The 24878-nt window shown below is 32.7% G+C and overlaps 2 protein-coding genes across 2 annotated transcripts; both read left to right on the top strand.

The window, feature by feature from the left end:
- Window positions 1-5772: 5772 nt before the first annotated feature.
- LOC142613915 (aluminum-activated malate transporter 12-like) lies at window positions 5773-9859 on the top strand. The gene is made up of 6 exons (XM_075786432.1): window positions 5773-6282; window positions 6451-6591; window positions 7164-7436; window positions 7677-7798; window positions 8138-8281; window positions 9132-9859. The coding sequence occupies exons 1-6, from the start codon at window positions 5970-5972 to the stop codon at window positions 9747-9749; spliced, it is 1611 nt and encodes a 536-aa protein (XP_075642547.1). The 5' UTR covers window positions 5773-5969; the 3' UTR covers window positions 9750-9859.
- Window positions 9860-16920: 7061 nt separating this feature from the next.
- Window positions 16921-21802, top strand: LOC142614009 (aluminum-activated malate transporter 12-like). Its single transcript, XM_075786535.1, has 6 exons — window positions 16921-17285; window positions 17439-17579; window positions 18050-18322; window positions 18567-18688; window positions 18798-18938; window positions 20983-21802. Exons 1-6 carry the CDS (start codon window positions 16973-16975, stop codon window positions 21592-21594), a joined length of 1602 nt encoding a protein of 533 aa, XP_075642650.1. The 5' UTR covers window positions 16921-16972; the 3' UTR covers window positions 21595-21802.
- The last annotated feature ends 3076 nt before the right edge of the window (window positions 21803-24878 follow it).

A 24878-nucleotide genomic window follows, 5' to 3' on the forward strand; every position in this document is an offset into this window, starting at 1 on the left:
CTTGTGAGGGAAATGGAATGGCCTGGAACTTAATCCTAACATCCTAATTGTTCAAACAAGTCATTCAGTATTTAATGTATGGAGAATGTCTGAATAGGTAACTTAATACATTTCCTAAGGATTGTACAGGGCCAACCAAGTTTCTTTGAGTGAGATTCATGCAGATTTAGCCCAAGGGGGCATCATCTTGAGTGAGGTCGATTTTGATGTCCCGTGGCTTCGTTATCATGTCAGAGGAACTCAAATGGCTATTGGATTTTTGATTTCATCTTGTATTCGAGGCACTAGTCACTAGTGCCTTCCTAAGAGTGAGTTTCAAGGGCATGGGCCCAAAACTGTTCGTTTATTTATTTAGAAACAAATTGTTAGCTATATCTATGATACATAGGAAATATAGGGCGAAAATGGGCTTTTGCCATTTTCGCGAAAAAAATCAGCATGTTGCCCCTTTTCCCAAACTAATTAGGGAAATGCCTCTATTTTGAAACTTGATTTTTTCAAAATCGAGTTAAACCTTATAGCGGTGTTTTAAGGAACCTATAGTGACGTTTTAAGGAGCCTATTGTGGCATTTTGGAACTCGATCTCCATGAAATTGAGTTATAGGTAAAAAAAAAAAAAAAACTTGCATGAAACTCGAGTTCATGGAGCTCGAGTTCCAAAACGTCACTATAGATCCTTAAAACGTCACTATAGGTTTCTTAAAATGCCGCTAAAGGGCTCCAAAATTTTTTGTTTTTTGAAACTCGATTTTGAGAAAATTGAGTTTCAAAAGAGGGGCATTTCCCTAATTAATTTGGAAAAGGGAGCAACACGCTGATTTTTTTTCGCGAAAAAGGCAAAAGCCCATTTTCCCCGGAAATATATGAGCATACATGAGTTGAAGGATAAAATTTAGCTACAAAATTTGTTGTAGCCTAAGGTTATAAGTTAACTCACTATCTTTTTATTGGAGGTGAATTTTGACTAATCTACCATTGGATTACATTTTCTTTTTATGTCCTCCATACTTGCAAAATTTATGAGAAAATAAAGATCAATAGTTATGTCATCAATAAACTGTTTAAATTGCAAGTTTTTTTATTTTAAAAATATAAGCTTATAGATCATATAGTAAATGATATTCAATTAACACAAAATTTGATATGTGTATTAAGAGTGTAAACAACATGCAATTTAACGGTTAGATTTTCAAAATATATAGTGATGCTTATTTTATTGAGTAAAGTTGTAGCGTTAAATTACAACCAATTTTGTAACTAAATTTTGTCTTATAAAACAGTACGTGCATATAAAAAGATACTTCCAAAAAAAAAAAAAAATTCTATTGTATCTATAAAAAAAAAAAAAAAAATCAATTGCCATGTTGTGTGTCGCTATTTGTATGTATGTATGGGTTGGATTTAAATTTCATATGATGTAACTTTAACAATGTTATTCCACCTAATACACTCTGATTGGATTAATATCTCAAAATTTTCATTGATGGATTACATATTTTTTATATTCTTAACATGCATATCAATGTTTGTGTTAATTGAATACTATTTACTATTCGATCTAAAAGCCTATATTTTATGCACAATTTTAAATACAAAAACTTGAAATTTAAACATTTAATTTATGACAGTTATTGATTTCTAATCATCTTAAAAATTTGCAAGCGTGTATAGTATAAAAGGAAAATCTAATCAAATGGTTGATTTGTTAAAAATCACATTTAATAAAAAAATATTACATGATACGACGTAACTTCAAGTTAGAAGATATAAGTTGAATTCAATCCTCTCTCTCTCTCTCTCTCTCTCTCTCTCTCTCTCTCTCTCTCTCTCTCTCTCTCTCTCTCTCTCTCTCTCTCTCTTTGGCCGTGTTTATTACACATATGCGTGGGTCCATGCGTGTTTGACGGTTTTTCCATTGTATATAATGGTGTTGGGTTTTCCGTTTTAGGCTTACTGAGGAGTGAGAACTATAATAAGTCAAAGGATGGTTTGGTATCCCTAGTCTTGAGCAACAACGAGAATAGCGTTGGGGAAAGAGGAGGCAGTCTATTTCACAAACTTTTTTTTTACTTCTCACGAAAAAAGGAAGCTTATGCCAATGCCTTGTGCCACTTGGAAAAGCCTGGACTTCATATAATAAAGAAGTTGAGAATGCACGGGAGGATCGCTTGATAAATATCAACCACAGCTGTTTGAAAACAACGTTAACGTACTTCCAAGAATCAAAGGAAAAAGTGGTTCATAATTCACCATATTAGGTTAACAATAACAAATAATAACATTTCCTTCCATTTCTGACAAGTTCTATATGTTAGCTGTATACAACCCGTGAACCTGAATAGTACCTCTAGCACCACCTTTTAATGCAATGGGTGCAACACATATGTGCCACTTGAGTTAGGTCAACCGTGTGTGTGTACTGTTGACCCAACCACGCCGAGTTGTCAGCATTCATATAGCCAACTCGGGTGAATCAATTTTGAGACGACTTATTTTAGTATCATAATCAATTTTATGAGAAATTATCAAGTCCATTAGATGAATTGCTGACGTGAAATAATGTCATTTATGCAAATGTGTAAGTGAGATTCTTAATCAACATAAGGAATTAAAAATAAAAATTACCAGGTAATGTCATATTTGCATAAATAATTATATTTTATTGGTTGGGAAGTCAGGGAGGATTATGTTAGCCGTCTTTCTAGTGGACCTAATAATTTCTCTAATTTTATGCCAATTTTTACAATTATTTTATGTGACAAATTGTAATTAACTGCTTGTTATATTCACATGTACCCACCATTTGCAATTAGTCATATTAGATAATTATAAAAATTAGTGTGAAAGTAGTTGTGTTCCTATAAGTTTTGTTTTGAAACCGAGGTGGAGAGCAAGCTGATAAAACAAAGATTAGGTTTTGCTAAAATTGCGTACCTTATAAACTTGATTGAAACACACTCAAATTGTATAAGATTTTTTTTGGGGGTATTTTTTAAAAGTAGACTTCATGATGGGGCCACGTTCGGCATTCCTTATGATTCCTTTTATGTAGTGTTATTTATATAGGAATCAATCAAGAAAGGAAAGCTTTTTAAAATTTTAATAATTCAAATGCTTCACATGAGATGACAAGTGTCCCCCTTGTTAATTAAATGAACATTGCCATACTTGATGAAAAAGCTGATATAAAGGGTAGGAGGATGTATTGTGTATCATATTTATGGAACAGTTTCTCAAAAAAAAAAAAAAAAAAAAAAAAAAAACTCGAGTAAAAACAGTAAGATGACATTTTTTTAGTTTTTTTTTTTGGGGTTAAACTATAAATTGCACTCTTTAACTTCTTATAAAATTTAATTCAATCCTTTAATTTTGAATTTTATTTAATTCTTTTTTTTTTTGAAAAGAAATTTTATTATAATTCAATCATTAGTTAGGGTACATTGGAAATGCACTGTAAGGTTTCTCAAAACGATGTAGTTTTGATTAAAAAAAAAACATAAATTAACAAAAACTTAAAAAGTGATAAAATTTAGTTTTTCATATATTATTTAAGATTGAAAAAGATTAAAATTTAAAAAACAAACAAATAATCAGATTCAAAAACAAAAAAGAAACAACTTTTATTTTAAAAAAGAACTGATAGATAGGTTTTAAAATCCAATTACAAAAATAGAACTTAACTAAGAACAAAGGGTGTATCAGATACGAGCTGAAAATGTCTGATGGTCAAATGATCTTGCGGAAACTTTTGTTGATTTGTTCCAGGTATGCTTTCAGAAGCTTTGTTTACTTTCTTTCTTTTCGGGCAAGAGCTTTGGTTTTGTTTAATCCCCATCATTTGTTTGCTTCAAGTTCGCATTTAGTTTATCTGAACCGATTTCTTGATTAATTCTTTATTTTTTAATTTATTTAATTTTTTATGTTTCTTGATTTTATGTAAGTTGTTTTCTTGATGATCAGAAGGTGTTAAGTCCCACCAACCCTTTTTTTTTCTCCCAAAAAAAAAAAAAATCATTTTAATTTTGGTTTTCTTGAACAATATTTATTTTGTTAGTTTTTTGCAATATTTTTATCATTTAGCCTCTTTTTTTGGGTAGAAACTTTTATTTATTTATTATTTTTTATGAACACAACAAAATTTTACAATATTTTCACAACAAGTTGAGGTGTCAACTCTATAAATCAAAATAAAATATATCCAGACTTGCTATAACTCAAAACAAGAGTGTTATAAAAATATTGTGCCCCTAAACTTTCTCCAAAGGAAAAATGTGTGAAAGATTGGAAGACCTAAATTTTGTCGAAAAAGAAATAAAGAAAAAGAAAAGAAAGGCATAAAATAAATCTGCACCACCCTTAAGCCTTAAGAAAGTTCTTTCTCAAAACTTGATAGCATATCTTCCTCTTTTTGTCAAGCAATGAAACAGCTCAAGTGAGGGAGGTTGACGGAATTTAAAATTTTGTGACCAGTAAACACACATATCGATCTGGTTTCTTTATGTACGTAAAGAAATTTTTGGACAAATCCAAATTATAACCTTTAATTTTAATTTTTTTTATCCTTACATATTTTGTCAAAATTGTCCAAGCTTAAATTGTTTTTCCCATAAAAAAAAGAAAAGTTTAAGTTGTTTAAACGGAAACTTCTTAATTAATGGGAGTGGATGAAAGGATGTAATTGATAAAAAATGTGAACTTTATGCCACATCTTGATTCTAGTATGTCTAAGAGTTTAAAATTTCAGGAGGGTTTTTTATGCATCGTTCAACTACTCTAAAAAAAAAAAAGTTCAAAGGTTATGTCATCTTCATTCACTTAGTTGAAATACATTACAGTATAACCTATTTTTATAATGGAAATTACATATACACAAATCATTTATAATTTTGAATTCTTCTAAAAATAATAATAATTTTGAATTAATTGTTTCAATCTCTAAATCTTCTCTAACAATTAATTTCTTGATTCCAATATCAAGTTTATTTTTTGAGTAACAGAAGTATGACCTTGATCTCCAACAATATGGAAAGTGTACATTTTCCTACAAAATAAATTTCTATAATGACATGTTACAAGGGTAGTGTTTATTTCACACTTCCCTATTATACATAAAGTACACACAATTTAGTTTTTGAATTAATATCGTATCTTGAAGTTACAATTTCAATTCAAAAAAGAAATTACATAAGAGTCGCTTCATATAGTTCCACACCCTATTACTACTGCATCAATTACACAATAAAGTATCTTGTAACAACTCATCAAGTTATGCTTTGTTAACTAAAATCTTTAACTTATTTTCTTGCATACTTTAACAAACCTCCACTATAACTAAACTACGAACCATCAGTTAGGATTGGAGTCAACCGTGTACTAATCAAAATGTTAAGGTTTGATTAATTAGTTTTGGCATGCGTGTCAAAAAGAGCTTTAGAGTTGTTGTATGAGATTTGGTGAATAATATTATTTAACTTATTTCTTTGTGTATTTGTTAAAATTATGTCATTTATTTTTTACAAATGTTTTGAACTGAAGTCGTGACCTGAAGACGTGATTTGAATTCAAAAAATAATTAATGACCACAAGAAAAGGTCCACCGACTTAGGTTAAATTGGCTTCTACCTTGTTTTGACTAAGCCCTTGAGAAAGCAACCGCCTTCTATCTACTTTAATGGAATGCATGTGAATGTAGGAATAGCATCACGATCTCTCTCTCTCTCTCTCTCTCTCAGATATAAATATAAAGTGACACTAGCTTCTTAGAGAAAGGTGGGTTTCTTATTAAACAAACGAAACTCCACAACAACGAAACAAAAATTATCAGCTTTCCCCACTATTTTTTTCTTCTTTTCCCATATCGTGGCTGCATTGTCTTTTTTTCTTGAAGAGAATATAAATAAACTTCTTGGGAATCATCTGGAATTTTCGCATTAGGAACACCGTTCTCTCTATAGCTCAAGATAAAGAAATGTTTCCCAAAGTTCATGCAGGCATGGAAATGGCTATGGAAAGAAAAGGAGATTGCACTAAAACTATGGGGAACTGGGAGAAACATATCCCAATCTTTGCCCAGAAAATGAAAACATATCCGGGTTTGTTGTGGAAAACGATGTGGAAGGTAGGACATGACGACCCAAGAAGGGTGATCCACGCTTTCAAAGTTGGTCTATCTTTGACACTGGTTTCCTTGTTATATCTCACGGAACCGTTGTTCGAAGGGATCGGACAGAATGCCATTTGGGCTGTCATGACTGTGGTTGTTGTGTTAGAGTTCACAGCAGGTTAATTACTCTCTCTTTGCTATCAACTTATATTCTTCTTCCTCTCTCTCTCTCTCTCTCTCTCACACACACACACACACATATATATAGGTTTGCAACCAGAGTTTTATGCGCTTGGTATGAATTTTTTTTAGTCGATGTTACAAATTATTCATTATTTCATTACAGGGGCAACTTTATGCAAAGGACTGAATAGAGGATTTGGGACGCTATTAGCAGGATCATTGGCTTTCATTTTTGAGTACATTGCAACTGAATCTGGCAAGGTCCTTAGAGCTGTTTTTATTGGAGCTGCAGTTTTTCTAATTGGTAAGTTTCACATTTAATTTGCGCTATTCCAAAGGGATCCTTGAGTGTCTAAGCAAATGTATTGAGTTCATTGTATTTTAAAGAAGATATTATATATATGAGCCTTTGTTTGATATATTCATTTTATTATCCTTAATTTTTTTGTCATTTCTGATACGAAGGGAAGTTTATGATCTCAGTGATTGAATTGTATGTAGAGTCTACATAGCTCCTATAAAATAACTTTTTTTTTATTTTTTTATTTATACTTTTTAAAGTCTACAGAGATCTTGATGCTAAAGTTTTGTGCCTACATAAATATTATACAGTCATTGTCAAAAATTTTCTCAACCAAGAACAAAAGACGATCAATTACTTGATATCACAATCCTTAAATCCTTATTTTGTTGATTTATGTAGAGTCTTCATAAGAACAATTCCAATATAGTATAGCTGCAGCCAACTTTTTGTTTACAGTTGTACTTTCCTTTTTCTGAGGCTAAATTTTTCATTCCAAAAAAAAAAAGCTAAGTTTACGCTTCTTCTTCTTCTTCTTTTATTTTTATTTTTTAATTTCATTTTCAACATTGCAGGATCTGCTGCTACATACCTGAGGTTCTTTCCCTACATAAAGAAGAACTATGACTATGGTGTTGTGATATTTCTCTTGACCTTCAATCTGATAACCGTCTCAAGCTACCGGGTCGATAATGTCCTGAAGATTGCACATGATCGCTTCTTCACCATTGCCATTGGCTGTGGTGTCTGCCTGCTCATGAGTTTATTGATATTTCCTAATTGGTCAGGGGAAGAGCTCCATAACTCCACTGTGTTAAAGCTTGAAGGCCTTGCAAAATCTATAGAAGGTATACAAATTTTCAATGATAATACCACAGCTTCCTATGTGTTAAGTAATAGAAATAATGAGTAAAATTTGTTTGAATTAAGAACCTATGAGGATGAATGTGTGCAAACTTGTAAATTATAAACTTGGAACTTCTTTTTTGGCAAGCAATACTAGTAAAACTTCACTGTTATTCATGTCCTAATGTTCTTTTGATTGATTATGTCAATAATACAAGTAATGTGCGACATGAATTTTGCAGCTTGTGTCAATGAATATTTTGTTGATACTGACATAGAAGATACCGGAAATCAGTCCTCGGAGGATCCCATTTACGAAGGTTATAAGGCTGTTTTGGACTCGAAATCCAAAGATGAAGCCTTGGTAAGATTTTCAAACTCTTTCACTTAGTTTACTATTGTAAGGGTGCGATTTTGGATCCTAAGCCCAAAGATTAAGGTTCAAAGAGCTCAACACAACGAATTTGTAGAGAATGAACTTAAAACTATATTTCAATGAGTTGGGCAACAATCATAATGGGCTAAAGATGACAAGAAAAACAAAAATAAATAAGTTTTGTGCATAACAAATCTTCCTCAGCAAAGTTCGAAGAGAGTAGTTCTTATATATATCTCTCTTAAACTTGATTACAATAACAGTTCTTATTCCTACATATAACAACTCTTTAAGGGTATTGGAATGATGATATTGTGACTTAAACAGGCACTATATGCAAGTTGGGAGCCAAGGCACTCAAGATACTGTCATCGGTTTCCATGGCAGCGGTATGTGAAACTGGGAGGTGTTCTTCGCCATTTTGGCTACACGGTTGTAGCTCTACATGGATGTTTGAGAACTGAAATTCCGGTAATATATTGATTTTTTTTTTCTATTTTATCCTAGTCGAATTATAGTATAGCACATGAATTTATTTTCTCACTTCCAACTTTTAATGTTTGCCCACTATTTGCAAGGAGGCAATGAATGGTCTCTAATTAATTTTTTCTTCCTAAAAGAGTAAGAATGATTGCAAAAATGATTGGGTTTTGTACAAAACTTGGCCACCCTGTGTAACTTTAAACAATAGGTAAATTTTTCAAGAGCCATATTTAATGTAATCCCCATAAAGAAGTTTCCATTTGAATTTAGAGCCATAATTACTTCATTTGAAATAGGATAGAAGAAATAGTAAAGTTGTTTCAATTTTTATTTTATTTTATACAAGATATAAATTTTATTCTAACTTAATCTAAGTTTATATGTGTATAAAGATTTCTTCTGAAAACTTGAACCATGCTCCTTACTTTCCACATCCCACAAGTATAAGTACTTGTGGAGTAATCATCGTACCAAGAATGTGCAGTAGTCATTTTAATTGATGTAATTTTAATTTCTAGAAAGAAGTTTCCATAAGGTTTCATAATGTTTTAACTGAAAACTTTGAATTACTTGTCTTATGATTGTCAAAGATAGGAAAAACATAAATTTACCCAAAAATCATCTGAATGTATTGTATTTATTGTCTGACTGTCCATAACAAATATCTGATTATTTTGTCATATAAAGGCAACTCTTGTGCGTGACAATAAATACAATCTCAACAATAACTGTGTTAAGCATAATATTTGATATAATCAATACAATTGATGTTTCTTTTTTCTATAATAATTGCGATTTCTTATTAACTGATCTTTTTTTGTTTTGTTTTTCTGGCTAGACCCCGCAATCTGTGCGAACCTTATTCAAAGACCCTTGCAATAGGCTTGCAGGGGAGATATCAAAAGTGCTAATGGAACTTGCCAATAGCATAAGAAACCACCGCCACTGCTCTCCAGAAATACTCTCTGATCATCTCCATGAAGCCTTACAAGACCTTAATACCGCCATAAAATCCCAACCAAGGCTGTTCCTTGGATCCAACAAAAACCAAGCCACCAACATGCTCGCTTTAGCTGCTGCACAAGCTAGCCAAAAGCATGAAAAGGCCCCTGGAGTCTCATTATCAAGTGTGAAAACTGACAGTTCTGCATTGATGGAATGGAAATCCAGAAGGGCTTCTGATTCTAAGGAAGCTGAGAGGAAGGTCTTAAGGCCACAATTGAGTAAGATTGCAATCACTAGCCTTGAGTTCTCGGAGGCACTTCCTTTTGCTGCTTTTGCTTCTTTGCTAGTAGAGATGGTGGCAAAACTTGACAATGTTATTGAGGAAGTTGAAGGATTGGGGAGGGCAGCATGCTACAAAGAGTACCATCCTTGTGATGAGGTTGTTGTGACTTGTGACAGGAAAAAAATAAATGTTTCTCAAAATAATGTGCATACCGATGGAGCAGATTAGTGGAAAATGTTTTAGGTGTTTATAAATTCTTATCGGTCGCTGCAGGTTTAGTGTTAAATGAAATTGTTTTAGATGTCTTTTAAGATTTAATATTGATTCATATGAGAGCATATTTGAGTCAAAATGAAACAAGCTAAAACTTCTGATTTTTCAGTTTCAGATTACCTAGTGATGAAGATTTGAACTATAATAAAAACGTTCTTTTGTCAACTGTGCTTTCATGAAATTTTCTCACACTCTTAAGACTCTAAACATAGCATTGAAGTGAATACTTTTTTATTTTTTATTTATTTTTATATAAATAAAATAAAATAAAAGCATTGAAATGAATACACCAAAATTAAAATTCCAGGTTTCTGATTATCAATAGATCCTTATAGTTTGTTTGGGGTCTTTTTCCAATTGTCCATGTGTTTGAACTTGATTGGGCTTTTTTTCTGACAGATTTAATTAGTTCAAAGAGCTGAATTTGTGACTCACTTCCACACGATGAGGGAGGCTAGCGGTGCATCTTGACAATATGTGGTGCTCTATAAACCTACAAAAAATAGGAAAAATTTGCAGCCAGTTCTCACAACTTGGAGAATTGGGTGTTGGCTTCAAAGGAAAAGGGAAAATGAGGTTTCCCATTTCAGAATAGTGTGATGAAGAAGAAAGGGCATTTCTTTTTGTGCATTTCAGAACTCATATGTGCATCTTAAACACTTACTGAATGTAACCAAAGTGTTTTGGATGTATGGGAACCAAGAAGTTTCAAATAAGTTAAGGAACACATTTTAGTCAACTAAGTTCAAAATTCACTTACATCAATCCATGCAAAATTGTGTAAAAATACATGATCGATATAGTAACCATGTGTTTCTCAAAAAAAAAAAAAAAAAAAAAAAGATATAGTAACCATATAAATTTACACTATACATTTTGCATTTAGTTTTTTATTCTCTTTACATGTTTCGAAGATGAAAGAAGAGAATAGATGGAGATTGTTGTGAATGAAGAAAGAGAAAAAAAATTTAAAAAAAAAATCAAGAAAATTTGATATGTTAATGAAATATAGTGTAAAATAGATAATATGATTTAGGGTATTTTGAAAAGTGAGTATGTAAAATAGAAAAAAAAAATAGAAAAAAAGAGAGAGGAGGTTTTATGGTAAAAAAATAAATGAAATTTTTTGCACAAGCTAAAGCAAAGGTACTTAAGTTTAGTTTTCAAGAAAATTCTAAGACCACGTAATAAATCACAACTCTTCCACAAATGTCTATGTGGCAGATTGTGAGTAGTACGTAAAGAAAAAGTAGTAAATCCATTAGGCACGGAGCTAGGACTTGGAGTTAGGGGGGCGATTTTATTGTTAGCTATATGCAGTGGTTTCGACTTTTGGCTCTATTGCTTAGCCAGCAAAAGTTTTATTATTATTATTATTATTTTATGCGTATGTAGAGTGTGTCTTTTGTTGGTAAGGATAAAATTATTTTGTTTAAAATTTTTTAAATGGCTAAGTTATTTGTTTTTGGTAATATTGGTTGATTAGTCTAAATTTTTTTTAAGCTTTGCTATTGCTTATTGATAATTTTTGTTGTTGGGCTAATATTTTGGGCTTGTGTGTGTGTGTGTGTGTGTGTGTATATATATATATATATATTTTTTAGATTTTAGATCTATAAATTTTTTTTATTTACTTTAAAAGGAGAAAAATACTAGGTTTACAAATTTTTGTTGTGATTAGTGGTTATTAATAAGTAAAAAAGTGATGTAAGTGGTGGATTTAGATGCAAACTAGTAAGAATTTGCTATCTCAATAGTCTGTAAAAATGTTGTAAAAAAATTTGTAATTGTAGCATTTCTCTTATAATGATAAAAAAGGGGGACAAAATGTAATTTTATTGAATGAAATTACTAAAATTAGTACCTAAATATATAGTTATATAATTATATTATTTAAAAAATAGGGGGGGGGGGGGTTGCATTGCCCCCCAATCCATGAATAACTCCATCCATGAAATCTAGGTAAAAGTGATGTACAACTAGTCAAAATCTAGCCACATAAGATAATTGCCTACCACATGGATAGTCGCGACGATTACTAAAATTACTCTAGTTTAAAACCTTGACTCAAATGAGTGGCTGACTCAAATGCCTTAAAAATTACTTTCATAAAAGGAAAGGTCCTCACTGGAATTTGATGGTGCCAAAAGCTCCAACAGCTCATTCTCAGGTGATACTTGACTCTTGACTTGATGAAAGTAAAAAAAGATGTAACAGCAGGTAATGCTTGGTTTTCATAAGTTCTTTGTTTACACAATATAAGGATCCATCGGTCTCTCTTGCTAGACCTTTTAAGGATCCAAATTAATGTAGAACCACTCCTTTATGCCCTCCAGTCACGCTCTTACGCTTTTCCTTTTCCTGATTGCTTTCCTTTTTATGAGCTTTGGTTCACATGGTTAGAAACTTTAGCTGACTTTCCTTTAATTTATTTCTGTTGAAGTAGTTTCAGCGAGCAACCAAAACTTGATTTTTTTTAATTTTTTGCTTCTCACTTGTTAACATGTGTTTGTAGTCACGGGTTGGGCTTCAAAAAGAAGGGGTTTTGGTCTGATTTATGGGCCTTGGCCTCGTTGCTCTGCTGCCCAAAAACAAAGTCATATATGCAGAAATTCTAAGCAAGTCGCGTAAAAGAAAATAAAGAAAACAATACTTCTCTCTCTCCCCCCAAAGTTGCAAACTAATAAATCTCTTTCAAAATTTTAATTTAATGAAAAATTTTCTTAGGCTTCTTGTTTGGTTGTAAGGGCCTAAGAACACTAGCATCTAGCATCCGGATTTCTTAAGAATTTATCTATTTTATATCCTCAAAATCTACTTTATCTATTTTTTCCATCTCATTTTATAACCCACCCAACATCCCAATTTCTATTTTTATATACAACTCTTTAAAATAATATAAACTACACTATCAAATAATATAAAAAATTATGTTTCTCTCTCCTCTCTTTCATCTATCTTTCCTTTCTTCCTCTTTCTTTCTCTCCAGAAAACCCACTACCACCTTCCACCAAAACTCAACCACAAATGCCAATTTGTCACTACCAAAACTACTCCCAAAAAAATTGCCACCGCCAACTACCACTATTGAAAAAACAAACCACAACAATCAAAACTGAGTAACTACCCATCCTAAAATCAAACCCATAGCAAAAAACTGAAAAATAACTTAACCACAACAGCCACCAACCCCATAGCCCATCGCCACCACCTAGAATCCATCACCACCACCACTACCACCACCATCAACAACCACCAAAATCACATATCCATACTCACAAAAAAAAAAAAAAATCAAAACCTAGATTGGACCCACCACCACCACCACCACCATCACCATCACCATCACCATCTACCATAAACATCAAAACCCAGAAAAACCCTTCATTGCCTACCTTCACCACTCAACAAACCCACACCAAACAACCCACCACCACTCAACAAACCCAGAAAAAAAACCCACACCCAAACCGGCAAGCAACCCACCACCACTGAGCAACCCACTACCGCCGAGCAACCCACACACACCATTCACCACGAAATTGCCGATTCAAAGTTTAAAACTAAAACTCAAACCCGAAATCCCAAAACTTATACAATCCACCACCATACTCAAACCCAAACCCCAAACAACTAGCTGCCGCGGCGAAGAAAACCCAAATCCCCCAGCAACCCGAAGCCCATAACACTGATTTAAGGGAGGGAACTCTGATTTTGTTAAGGGAGTATTCTTAGCTGTGGTCTCACTCACATGGCTGTCACTCCTCTTGATCTCATCAAGTGTAATATGCAGGTCCGATTCTTCTAGATCCCTTGCTCTCTTCCGTTTTTAGCTTCTTTTTGGCTTGGGTTGATGATAGTGGGTTTTCTCTAAGATTGGTGGCTGTGGCGTTGTGAACCCCAGGCAGTGGTGGTTGTTGATTGGTTTGGATTCGTTGGTTATGGTGGGTTTGATGATTTTTTTGGGTTGGACGTTCGATGATTCTTCTGGGTTGGAGGTTTAATGTGGGTTTGATGATTTTTTCATGTTGGAGGTTTCGGTGGAGGATAGGGATTTTGTATGAATTTTCGCATGTTTATTTGATAAGAAAATACATGAAAAGAAAAGAAAATCTTAGATTATTTTAATTTTCAAGGCAACTGAAGAACATGTTACCCATTGTTCTTCCGAAAATAATGAAGTTTTTTTTATTTAGTTAAAATTAATAAATTGATTTTTTTTTAATTTAGATGTTGATGTGGCATTTTTAATGCTAAAATATATTTTTTATTTTAATAGTGCCGCCAGCCACGTCAACTTTTTCAAGTTAGTTGGCTGAGGGTAAGGACTGATATGACACGCGCTAATTGATTTAGGGACTAAAAGTGATAAAATTAAAATGTAGGGATCAAAATGAGAAAAAGTAAAAATGTAGAGACTAAAAGTGCATTTGCGCCTTTAATATATTGTTAAGGAAATTAAAGTTTGGCTACAAAATTAGTTGTAACCTAAAGTTACAATTTTACTAAACAAATTAACATGACTACATATTTTGAAAATTAACCATTGAATTAATGTATGTTCTTTGTGTTCTTAAAACTTATGTCAAATTTAGTTTATCTGAACCAATTTCTTGATTAATTCTTTATTTTTTAGTTTATTCATGTTTCTTGGTTTTATGTAAGTTGTTTTCTTGATGATTAGAAGGTTTTAAGTCCCACCAACCCTTTTTTTTTTCTCCAAAAAAAAAATCATTTTAATTTTGTTTTGTTGAACAATATTTATTTTGTTAGTTTTTTGCAAAATTTTTATTATTTAACCTCTTTTTTTGGGTAGAAACTTTTATTTATTATTTTTTATGGACACAACAAAATTTTACAATATTTTCACAACAAATTGAGGTGTCAACTCACTATAAATCAAAATAGAATAAAATAAAATATATCCAGACCCACTATAACTCAAAACAAGAGTGTTATGAAAATATTGTGTCCCTAAACTTTCTTAGAAGGAAAAATGTGTGAAAGATTGGAAGACCTAAATTTTGTCAAAAAAGAAATAAAGAAAAAGAAAAGAAAGGCATGAATAAATCTGCACCACTCTTAAGCCTTAAGAAAGTTCTTTCTCAAAACTTGATAGCATATCTCCCTCTTTTTGTCAAGCAATGAAACCACTCAAGTGAGGGAGGATGACGGAATTTAAAATTTTGCGACCAGTAAACACACATATCGATCTGGTTTCTTTGTGTACATAAAGAAATTTTTGGACAAATCCAAATTATAACCTTTAATTTTTTTTAAATTTATTTTTATCCTTAGATATTTTGTCAAAATTATCCAAACTTTAAGTTTTTTTTCCTATAAAAAAAAAAAGAAAAAGAAAAAGGAAAAAAAGTTTAAGTTATTTAATGGAAACTTCTTAATGGGAGTGGATGAAAGGACGTAATTGATAACAAATGTGAACTTTATGCCACATCTTGATTCTAGTATGTCTGAGAGTTTAAAATTTTAGGAGGTCTTTTATGCATCGTTCAACTACTCTCAAAAAAGCCAAAAGTCTTGTAGTTGAATTGACATCTCTCCATGCATAAAGTACTTGAGGGTCTAGGAGGAAAGGGTTCAAGTTGCGGGATTAGTATCATATTGTAATTATCTCTAAAAAAAAACTACACTAAAAAAAAAATTCAAAGTTTATGTCATCTTCATTCACTTAGTTAAAATCCATTATAATATAACCTATTTTTATAATGGAAATTACATATACACAAATCATTTATAATTTTGAATTCCTCTAATAATAATAATAATTTTAAGTTTTCAATCCCTAAATCTTCTCTAACAATTAATTTCTTGATTTATTCCAATATTAAGGTTTTTTTTTTTAGTAACAAATGTATTACTTTGATCTCCAACAATATGGAAAGTATACATTTTCCTACAAAAAGAAAACACTGCCCTATTACACACAAAGTACGCACAATTCAGTTTTTGAATTAAATTTTCTTGATGTTACAATTTCATTTCAAAAAAGAAATTACATAAGAGTTGCTTCATATAGTTCCGCACCCAATTGCTACTGCATCAATTACACAATAAAATATCTTGTAACAATTCTCCAAGTTATGCTTTGTTAGCTATAATCTCTAACAGATTTTCTTGCGTACTTTAACAAACCTCCACTATAACTAAATTAAGGGTCTGTTTAGATACCGCTTATTTTGCTGAAAATAAAAATTTATTGTTGAAAGTACTATAAATAAATGTAAAAGTTAGCTGAAATAGTACAATGAGCTCATAAATAGTACCAAAAAGTGCAGTATGGTCCATAAATAGTACAAAAAATAAGTTGAATAGTGAAATAATTTTTATTTTTCATTGATATTCAAACGGAAGCTAAGAACCTTCCGTTAGGACTGGAGACAACAGTGTTTAATGGTTTGTACTAATCAAAATGTTAAGGTTTGATTCATTAGTTTTGGCATGCGTGTCAAATAGAGCTTTAGAATTGTTGCATGAAATCTAGTCAACAACACTATTTAACTTATTTCTTTGTTAATTTGTTAAAATTATGTTTATATATATATATATATATATTTTTTTTTCTTACAAATGTTTTGAACTGATGCCGTGATCTGAAGACATGATCTGAATTCAAAAAATAATTAATGACCACAAGAGTTAACTTGGCTTCTACCTTGTTTTGACTAAGCCCTTGTGAAAGCAACCGCCTTCTGTCTACCTTAATGGAATGCATGTGAAAGTAGGAATAGCATCACGATCTCTCTCTCTCAGATATAAATATAACGTGACGCTAGCTTCTTAGAGTGAGGTGGGTTTCTTATTAAATAAACGAAACTCCACAACAACCAAACAAAAATTATCGGCTTTCTCCACTATTTTTTTCTCCCTTTTTTCATAAAAAAAATGATGTACTTACAACAAATTTTAAGTGACATGTTGTTACTAGTTGTTATTGTTGGGGCAAAAAATTAATCTTAGTATTAAGTTTAAATTTGAATCAATAACAATTAACCACCTGTAATTTATTATAAAAATATTATGAACATAACATCTCTCTGTCTCATATTGTGGCTGCATGGTCTTTTTTTCTTGAAGAGAATATAAATAAACTTCTTGGGAATCATCCGGAAATTTTGCATTAGGAACACCGTTCTCTCTGTATTGCTCAAGATCAAGAAATGTTTCCCAGAGTTCATGCAGGCATGGAAATGGCTATGGAAAGAAATGGAGATTGCACTAAAACTATGGGGAACTGGGAGAAACATATCCCAATCTTTGCCCAGAAAATGAAAACATATCCGGGTTTGTTGTGGAAAACGATGTGGAAGGTAGGACATGATGACCCAAGAAGGGTGATCCACGCTTTCAAAGTTGGTCTGTCTTTGACACTGGTTTCCTTGTTATATCTCATGGAACCACTGTTCAAAGGGATCGGACAGGGGGCCATTTGGGCTGTCATGACTGTGGTTCTTGTGTTAGAGTTCACAGCAGGTTAATTACTCTCTCTTTGCTATCAACTTATATTCTTCTTCCTCTCTCTCTCTCTCTCACACACACACACATATATAGAGGGTTGCGTTTTATGCACTTGGTATGACCTTTTCTATTTATTGATGTTACAAGTTATTCATTATTTGATTACAGGGGCAACTTTATACAAAGGACTGAATAGAGGATTTGGGACGCTATTAGCAGGATCATTGGCTTTCATTTTTGAGTACATTGCAACTGAATCTGGCCGGGTCTTTAGAGCTGTTTTTATTGGAGCTGCAGTTTTTCTAGTTGGTTAAGTTTCACATTTAATTTGCGCTATTCCAAAGAGATCCTTGAGTGTCTACGCAAATGTGTTGAGTTCATTGTATTTTACAGAAGATATTATATATATGAGCCTTTGATTGATATATTCATTTTATTATCCTTAATCTTTTTGTCATTTCTGATACGAAGGGCAGTTTATGATCTCAGTGATTGAATTGTATGTAGAGTCTACATAGCTCCTATAAAATAACCTTTTTTTTCTTTTTCTTTATAAAGTCTACAGAGATCTTGATGCTAAAGTTTTGTGCTTCCATAAATATTATACTGTCATTGTCACCATTCCAATATAGTATAGCTGCAGCCAACTTTTTGTTTACAGTTGCACTTCCTTTTTCTGAGGCTAAATTTTTCATTCCAAAAAAAACATGCTAAGTTTAAGCTTCTTCTTCTTCTTTTATTTTTATTTTTATTTTTTAATTTCATTTTCAACATGGCAGGATCTGCTGCTACATACCTGAGGTTCTTTCCCTACATAAAGAAGAATTATGACTATGGTGTTGTGATATTTCTCTTGACCTTCAATCTGATAACTGTCTCAAGCTACCGGGTCGATGATGTCCTGAAGATTGCACATGACCGCTTCTTCACCATTGCCATTGGCTGTGGTGTCTGCCTGCTCATGAGTTTATTGATATTTCCTAATTGGTCAGGGGAAGAGCTCCATAACTCCACTGTGTTAAAGCTTGAAGGCCTTGCAAAATCTATAGAAGGTATACAAATTTTTAATGATAATGCCACAGCTTCCTATATAAGCGTCAAGTAATAGAAATAATTAATAAAATTTGTTTGAATTAAGAACCTATGAGGATGAATGTGTGCAAACTTGTAAATTATAAACTTAGAACTTCTTTTTTGGCAAGCAATACTAGTAAAACTTCACTGTTATTCATGTCACAATGTTCTTTTGATTGATTATGTCAATAATACAAGTAATATGCGACATGAATTTTGCAGCTTGTGTCAATGAATATTTTGTTGCTACTGACATAAAAGATACCGAAAATCAGTGCTCGGAGGATCCCATTTACGAAGGTTGTGAGGCTGTTTTGGACTCGAAATCCAAAGATGAAGCCTTGGTAAGATTTTCAAACTCTTTCGCTTAGTTTACTATATTCAAGAATTAATATATAGTACATATAATAACTCTTCAAGGGTATTGGAATGACGATATTGTGAATTAAACAGGCACTATATGCAAGTTGGGAGCCAAGGCACTCAAGATGGCATCTGTTTCCATGGCAGCGGTATGTGAAACTGGGAGGTGTTCTTCGCCATTTTGGCTACACGGTTGTAGCTCTACATGGATGTTTGAGGACTGAAATTCCGGTAATATATTGATTTTTTTCTATTTTATCCTAGTCGAATTATAGTATAGCACATGAATTTAGTTTCTCACTTCCAACTTTTAATGTTTGCCCACTATTAATTTGCAAGGAGGCAATAAATGGTCTCTAATTAATTTTTTCTTCCTAAAAGAGTAACAATGACTACAGAAATGATTGGGTTTTGTACAAAACTTGGCCACCGTGTGTGACTTTAATCAAGGAGAAATGATATGTTTACAATATTTTTACAACAAATTCTAAGTAGCAGGTTGTTACTGGTTGTTATTGTTTGGGCAAAAAAATAATCTTCGTGTTAGGTTCAAATTTGAATCAATAACAACTAACCACCTGTGATTTGTTATGAAAATGTTGTAATAATGTTATGGACGTAGCATCTCTCTTAAACAAGAGAGAAATTTTTCAAGCGCCATAATTGATGTAATCCCCATAAAGAAGTTTCTATTTGAAATTAGAGCCATAATTACTTCATTTGAAATAGGATAGAAGAAATAGTAAAGTTATTTTAATTTTTTTTTTATACAAGATAGAAATTTTACTCTAACCTAATTTAAAGGCGTGTTTGTTTGAAGGTGAAATATGGAGTCTAACCTAATCTAAGGGTGTGTTTGTTTGGAGGTAAAATATGGAAGATGGAAAACTTTGGAGAAAAACTAAGAATGAAAACTTTTTTAGAGTGTGTTTAGTTGGGTGGAGAGGAAGAAAAATAAATAATGAGGCCTAGGTATTTTTTCTCCTGGTCCACCAAAAAATTTTCTCTCCAAAATAAAGAAAAAACTGAGAGGAAAAATCTCATAGAATGAACTTTCAAAAATACCTTTAAAATTCACCTTCAAGTCTCCAATGGGATGACTTTTTATTTTTTCCTCCTTTGTTACTGATGTATTGACTTTTTTTTACCTTATTTTTTTTTCTTTGTTACTGACATGATGATTTTCATTTTTTATTATTTTTTTCTTCTTTTCTTTTTGTCTGAACGTAGCTTCTTTTCTTTTCTTCTTTTTTTATTTTCTTTGACTTTTTCGGGATGTATAGCTTTCTTCTCATTATTTTTGGTTGGTTTTTTTTTTCTTTTTCTTTTTTTTTCTTTTTTGAAAAAATTTTGTTATGCTTTTTTTTTTTTTTTTTTTTTTTATACTTTACTTAGTGTCTATCTATACATAATTTTAAAAAAATATATAATGTGTTACCTTTTATGTTATTTAACAGGGACATGGTGGTCAATTTATACAAACTTTATTTATTTATCTATTTTTGAGCAAGTTTCAACTTATGAAGTCCGCTTCTTATAATAGCTTTTTATCATCAGGCCAAAACACCAATCAGCTTTTGGTGTTGGCGGGAATTAAACCCCAACTCCATTATATAACCATCAGAGACTTTACTAGTTGAGCTAACTAGAAACCACAACTTTATTTTTAACAAAACAAAAAAGTTTCCCATTCATCCACTTTTTTACCCTCTCAACCAAACACAAATGAGGGAAACTAAAATCTTTTCTATCCTCTCTGCATTTTCTATCCCTCTACTTTTCTATCCTCCCAACGAAATGAACCCTAAATGTATATGTGTGTGAATCTCTCTCTTAGAGACTTAAACCCTGTCTCTTGCCTTCTACACCCTACAAGTACTTATACTTGTGGAGTGACTATCGCACTAAAGATGTGTGGTGATCATTTTAATTGATGTCATTTTAATTTCTAGAAAGAAGTTTACATAAGAGTTCATAAAGTTGTAACTGAAAACTTTGAATTACCTGTTATATGGTTGTCAAAGATAGGCAAAACATAAATTTACCCAAAAAATGTGAATGTATTGTATTTATTGTCCGACTGTCCATAACAAATATCTGATTATTTTGTTATATAAAGGCAACTCTTGTGGTGACAATAAATACAATCTCAACAATAACTGTGTTAAGAATCATGTTTGATATAATCAGTGCAATTCATGTTTCTTTTTTCTGTAATAATTGTGATTTCTTATTAACTGATCTTTTTTTTGTTTTGTTTTGTTATTCTGGCTAGACCCCGCAATCCGCGCGAACCTTATTCAAAGACCCTTGCAATAGACTTGCAGGGGAGATATCAAAAGTGCTAATGGAACTTGCCAATAGCATAAGAAATCACCGCCACTGCTCTCCAGAAATACTCTCTGATCATCTCCATGAAGCCTTACAAGACCTTAATACCGCCATAAAATCCCAACCAAGGCTAGTCCTTGGATCCAACAAAAACCAAGCCACCAACATGCTCGCTTTAGCAGCTGCACAAGCTAGCCAAAAGCATGAAAAGGCCCCTGGAGTCTCATTATCAAGTGTGAAAACTGACAGTTCTGCATTGATGGAATGGAAATCCAGAAGGGCTTCTGATTCTAAGGAGGCTGAGAGGAAGGTCTTAAGGCCACAATTGAGTAAGATTGCAATCACTAGCCTTGAGTTCTCGGAGGCACTTCCTTTTGCTGCTTTTGCTTCTTTGCTAGTAGAGATGGTGGCAAAACTTGACAATGTTATTGAGGAAGTTGAAGGATTGGGGAGGGCAGCATGCTACAAAGAGTACCAGCCTTGTGACGAGGTTGTTGTGACTTGTGACAGGAAAAAAATAAATGTTTCTCAACATCATGTGCAACCCGCAGATTAGTGGAAAATGTTTTAGGAGTTCATAAATTCTTATCGGTCGCTGCAGGTTTAGTGTTAAATGAAAATGTTTTAGATGTCTATTAAGATTTGATATTGATTCACACGAGAGCATATTTGAGTCAAAATTATACAAACTAAAACTTTTTATTTTTCAGTATTAGATTACCTAGTGATGAAGATTTGAACTATAATAAAGACTTTCTTTTGTCAACTGTGCTTTCATGAAATTTTCTCACACTCTAAGCGTGCTTTCGGGATGCTTATTTTGTTGCTGCGTTTTTTTTTTTTAAATTTTTTTTTTTCTTCTAGACCAGTGCCTCTTGCACTGTTCATGGTAAATAGGCAAATGAATAATAACCGAAAAATTATTTTTTATTGTTTTTAATTTTCAGCAAAATAAGCGGATTCCAAATAGACCCTAACGCTCTATTTGTTTCAGCAATGATCTTTCTAGAAAAGTGATGTAAGTGGCGGACCCAGATGCAAGCTAGTAAGAATTTGCTACCTCAATAGTCTGTAAAAATATTGTAAAAAAGTTTGTAACTGTAGCATTTCTCTTATAATGATCAATAAGGGGGACAAAATGCAATTTTATTGAACAAAGTTGCTAAAATTAGTACCTAAATATATAGTTATATAATTATATTATTTTTTTAAAAATTAGGGGGGGCATTGCCCCTAGTCCATGAATGGCTCCGTCCATGAAATCTAGGTAAAAGTGACGTACAGCTAGTCAAAATCTGCCACGTAAGATAATTGCTTACCACATAGGATAATCGGGACGAGTACTAAAATTTCTCTAGTTTAAAACCTTGACTCAAATGAGTGGCTGACTCAAATGCCTTAAAAATTACTTTCATAAAAGGAAAGGTCCTCATTGGAATTTGCTGGAGCCAAAAGCTCCAGCAGCCACTACAAAAAACGGGGTCTATAGCCGCATTTCAAAAACGCGGCTATAGACACCGAAAACGCAGCTATAGACCTGAAGCCGCGTTTTCTATGGCTGCGTTTACAACCCCGGCCTAAGTGGCGCAGCAACCGACCCTGCGGGTCTATAGCCGCGTTTTTAAAAACGCGGCTACAGACTTGACCTGAAGCCGCGTTTTTGAACCACGGCTATAGGCTTCAGGTCTATAGCCGCGTTTTTTAAAAATGCGGCTACAGACCAGACCTGAGCTGCGTTTAAACCGCAGCTATAGGTCTTTTTAAAAACAAAAAAAAAAAAAAATTACTAGGGTTTTTTTTTCCCCAAAAAATTCAAAAATTCAGCTTTTTTTTTTTAAAACAAAAATAATTTTCTGGGTTTTTTTTTCCCCGAAAAATTCAAAAATTCAGCTTTTTTTTTTAAAAACAAAAATAATTTTCTGGGTTTTTTTTTCCCCGAAAAATTCAAAATTCAAACAAAAAGAATTTTTAAATTAAACACAAACCCAAAAAATTCAAAATCAAACACAAACCCAAAAAGTTTAAAATCAAACACACCCAAAAAATTCAAAATCAAACACAATATACTGACAGTACAAATGCAACGTGCTCCAAATTTAAACAAAACCAACCCAAATTTAACACTAAATCTATTCAAAGAACACAAAATCTCAAGAACACAAACCTATTTAAACATAAGCACAATATCAGCAACACAATAGCAAAAATAACTTCTAGAAAAAGTATAATACCCATTAAAAAATTAGAGAATTTTTACCTCAAATAGTAGAGATGAGTGAGCCTTTAGCTTTTCTTATGAAGTTTTCCAGTGACCCTTGCTTGAAAAATGAAGTATATGGTGGTGTGGAGTGTACCGGTGAGAGGAGTGTGCGTTGTGTTGAAAGAAAAAAAGAAGGAAAGAGAGAAAAAAAAGAATAGAAGAAGCAGCAGCAAAGAAACAAAGAAAAAAAAAAAGAGCTGTGTTGGAGTGAAGAAGGAAAAAAAAAAAAAAAAAAAAGAGAAAGAAAGGAGTTCGGCGTGACTTGCAGAGAAGAAAGAAAGAAAGAACCCAGGAAAGCAGAGATTGACGAAAGAAAGAAAAGATAAGAAAGAAAAGATAAGAGTGGGGGTAGGTGGGAAAGTGGGTTCTGGGCTTTTTTATTGGTGTTACCTATAGCCGCGTTTTTCAAAACGCGGCTATAGCCCCTCCCTTATACTAAAAAAATTTATTTGGATGCACAGGTCATCCTTTTAAAAAATATATATATATTATTTGACTGGACCTATAGCCGCGTTTTCAGAAACGCGGCTATAGTCCCTCCCTTATAAAAAAAAATTTATTTGGATGCACAGGTAATCTTTTTAAAATATATATATTATTTGGCTGGACCTATAGCCGCGTTTTCAGAAACGCGGCTATAGCCCCTCCCTTATATATAAAAAAAATTTATTTGTATATACAAGTCATCTTTTTAAAACATATATATTATTTGACTGGATCTATAGCCGCGTTTTTGTGAAACGCGGCTATAACCCTCCCTTATAAAAAAAATTTGTTCTACTGTACATAGCACCCTATTAAAAAAATATTTTTGTCTGGACCTATAGCCGCGTTTATCAAAACGCGGCTATAGTCCGGACGTAAAACGCAGCTCAAGGCACTAGAAACGCGGCTTCAGACCGAACCTATGGCCGCGTTTAACAAAACGCAACTATAGATTGGGTCTGAAGCCACGTTTCTAGGAAACGGGGCTATAGGTTTGGTCTATAGCCGCGTTTCTTTTAAACGCGGCTATAGCGCGCGTTTTTTGTAGTGAGCTCATTCTCAGGTGATACTTGACTCATGCCTCGATGAAAGTAAAAAAAGATGCAACAGCAGTTAATGCTTGGTTTTCATAAGTTCTTTGTTTACACAATATAAGGATCCATCGGTCTCTCTTGCTAGACCTTTTAAGGATCCAAATTAATTTAGAACCATTCCTTTATGCCCTCGAATCACGCTCTTACCCTTTTCCTTTTGCTGATTGCTTTCCTTTTTGTGAGCTTTGGTTCACATGGTTACAAACTTTAGCTGACTTTCCTATATTTATTTCTGTTGAAGTAGTTTCAGCGAGCAACCACAACTTGATTTATTATTATTTTTTATTTTTTGCTTCTCACTTGTTGGGCTTCAAATAGAAGGGGTTTTGGTCTGATATATGGGCCTTGGCCTCGTTGCTCTGCTGCCCAAAAACAAAGTCATATATGCAGAAATTCTAAGCAAGTCATGTAAAAGAAATTAAGGAAACAATATTTCTCCCTCTCTCCCCAAAGTTGCAAACTAAGAGCCTGTTTGGTTTAAAGCAATTTTAGATCATATCA

The sequence above is a fragment of the Castanea sativa genome, chromosome 10, assembly GCF_040712315.1.
Source record: "Castanea sativa cultivar Marrone di Chiusa Pesio chromosome 10, ASM4071231v1".
Classification (NCBI taxonomy): Eukaryota; Viridiplantae; Streptophyta; class Magnoliopsida; order Fagales; family Fagaceae; genus Castanea; species Castanea sativa.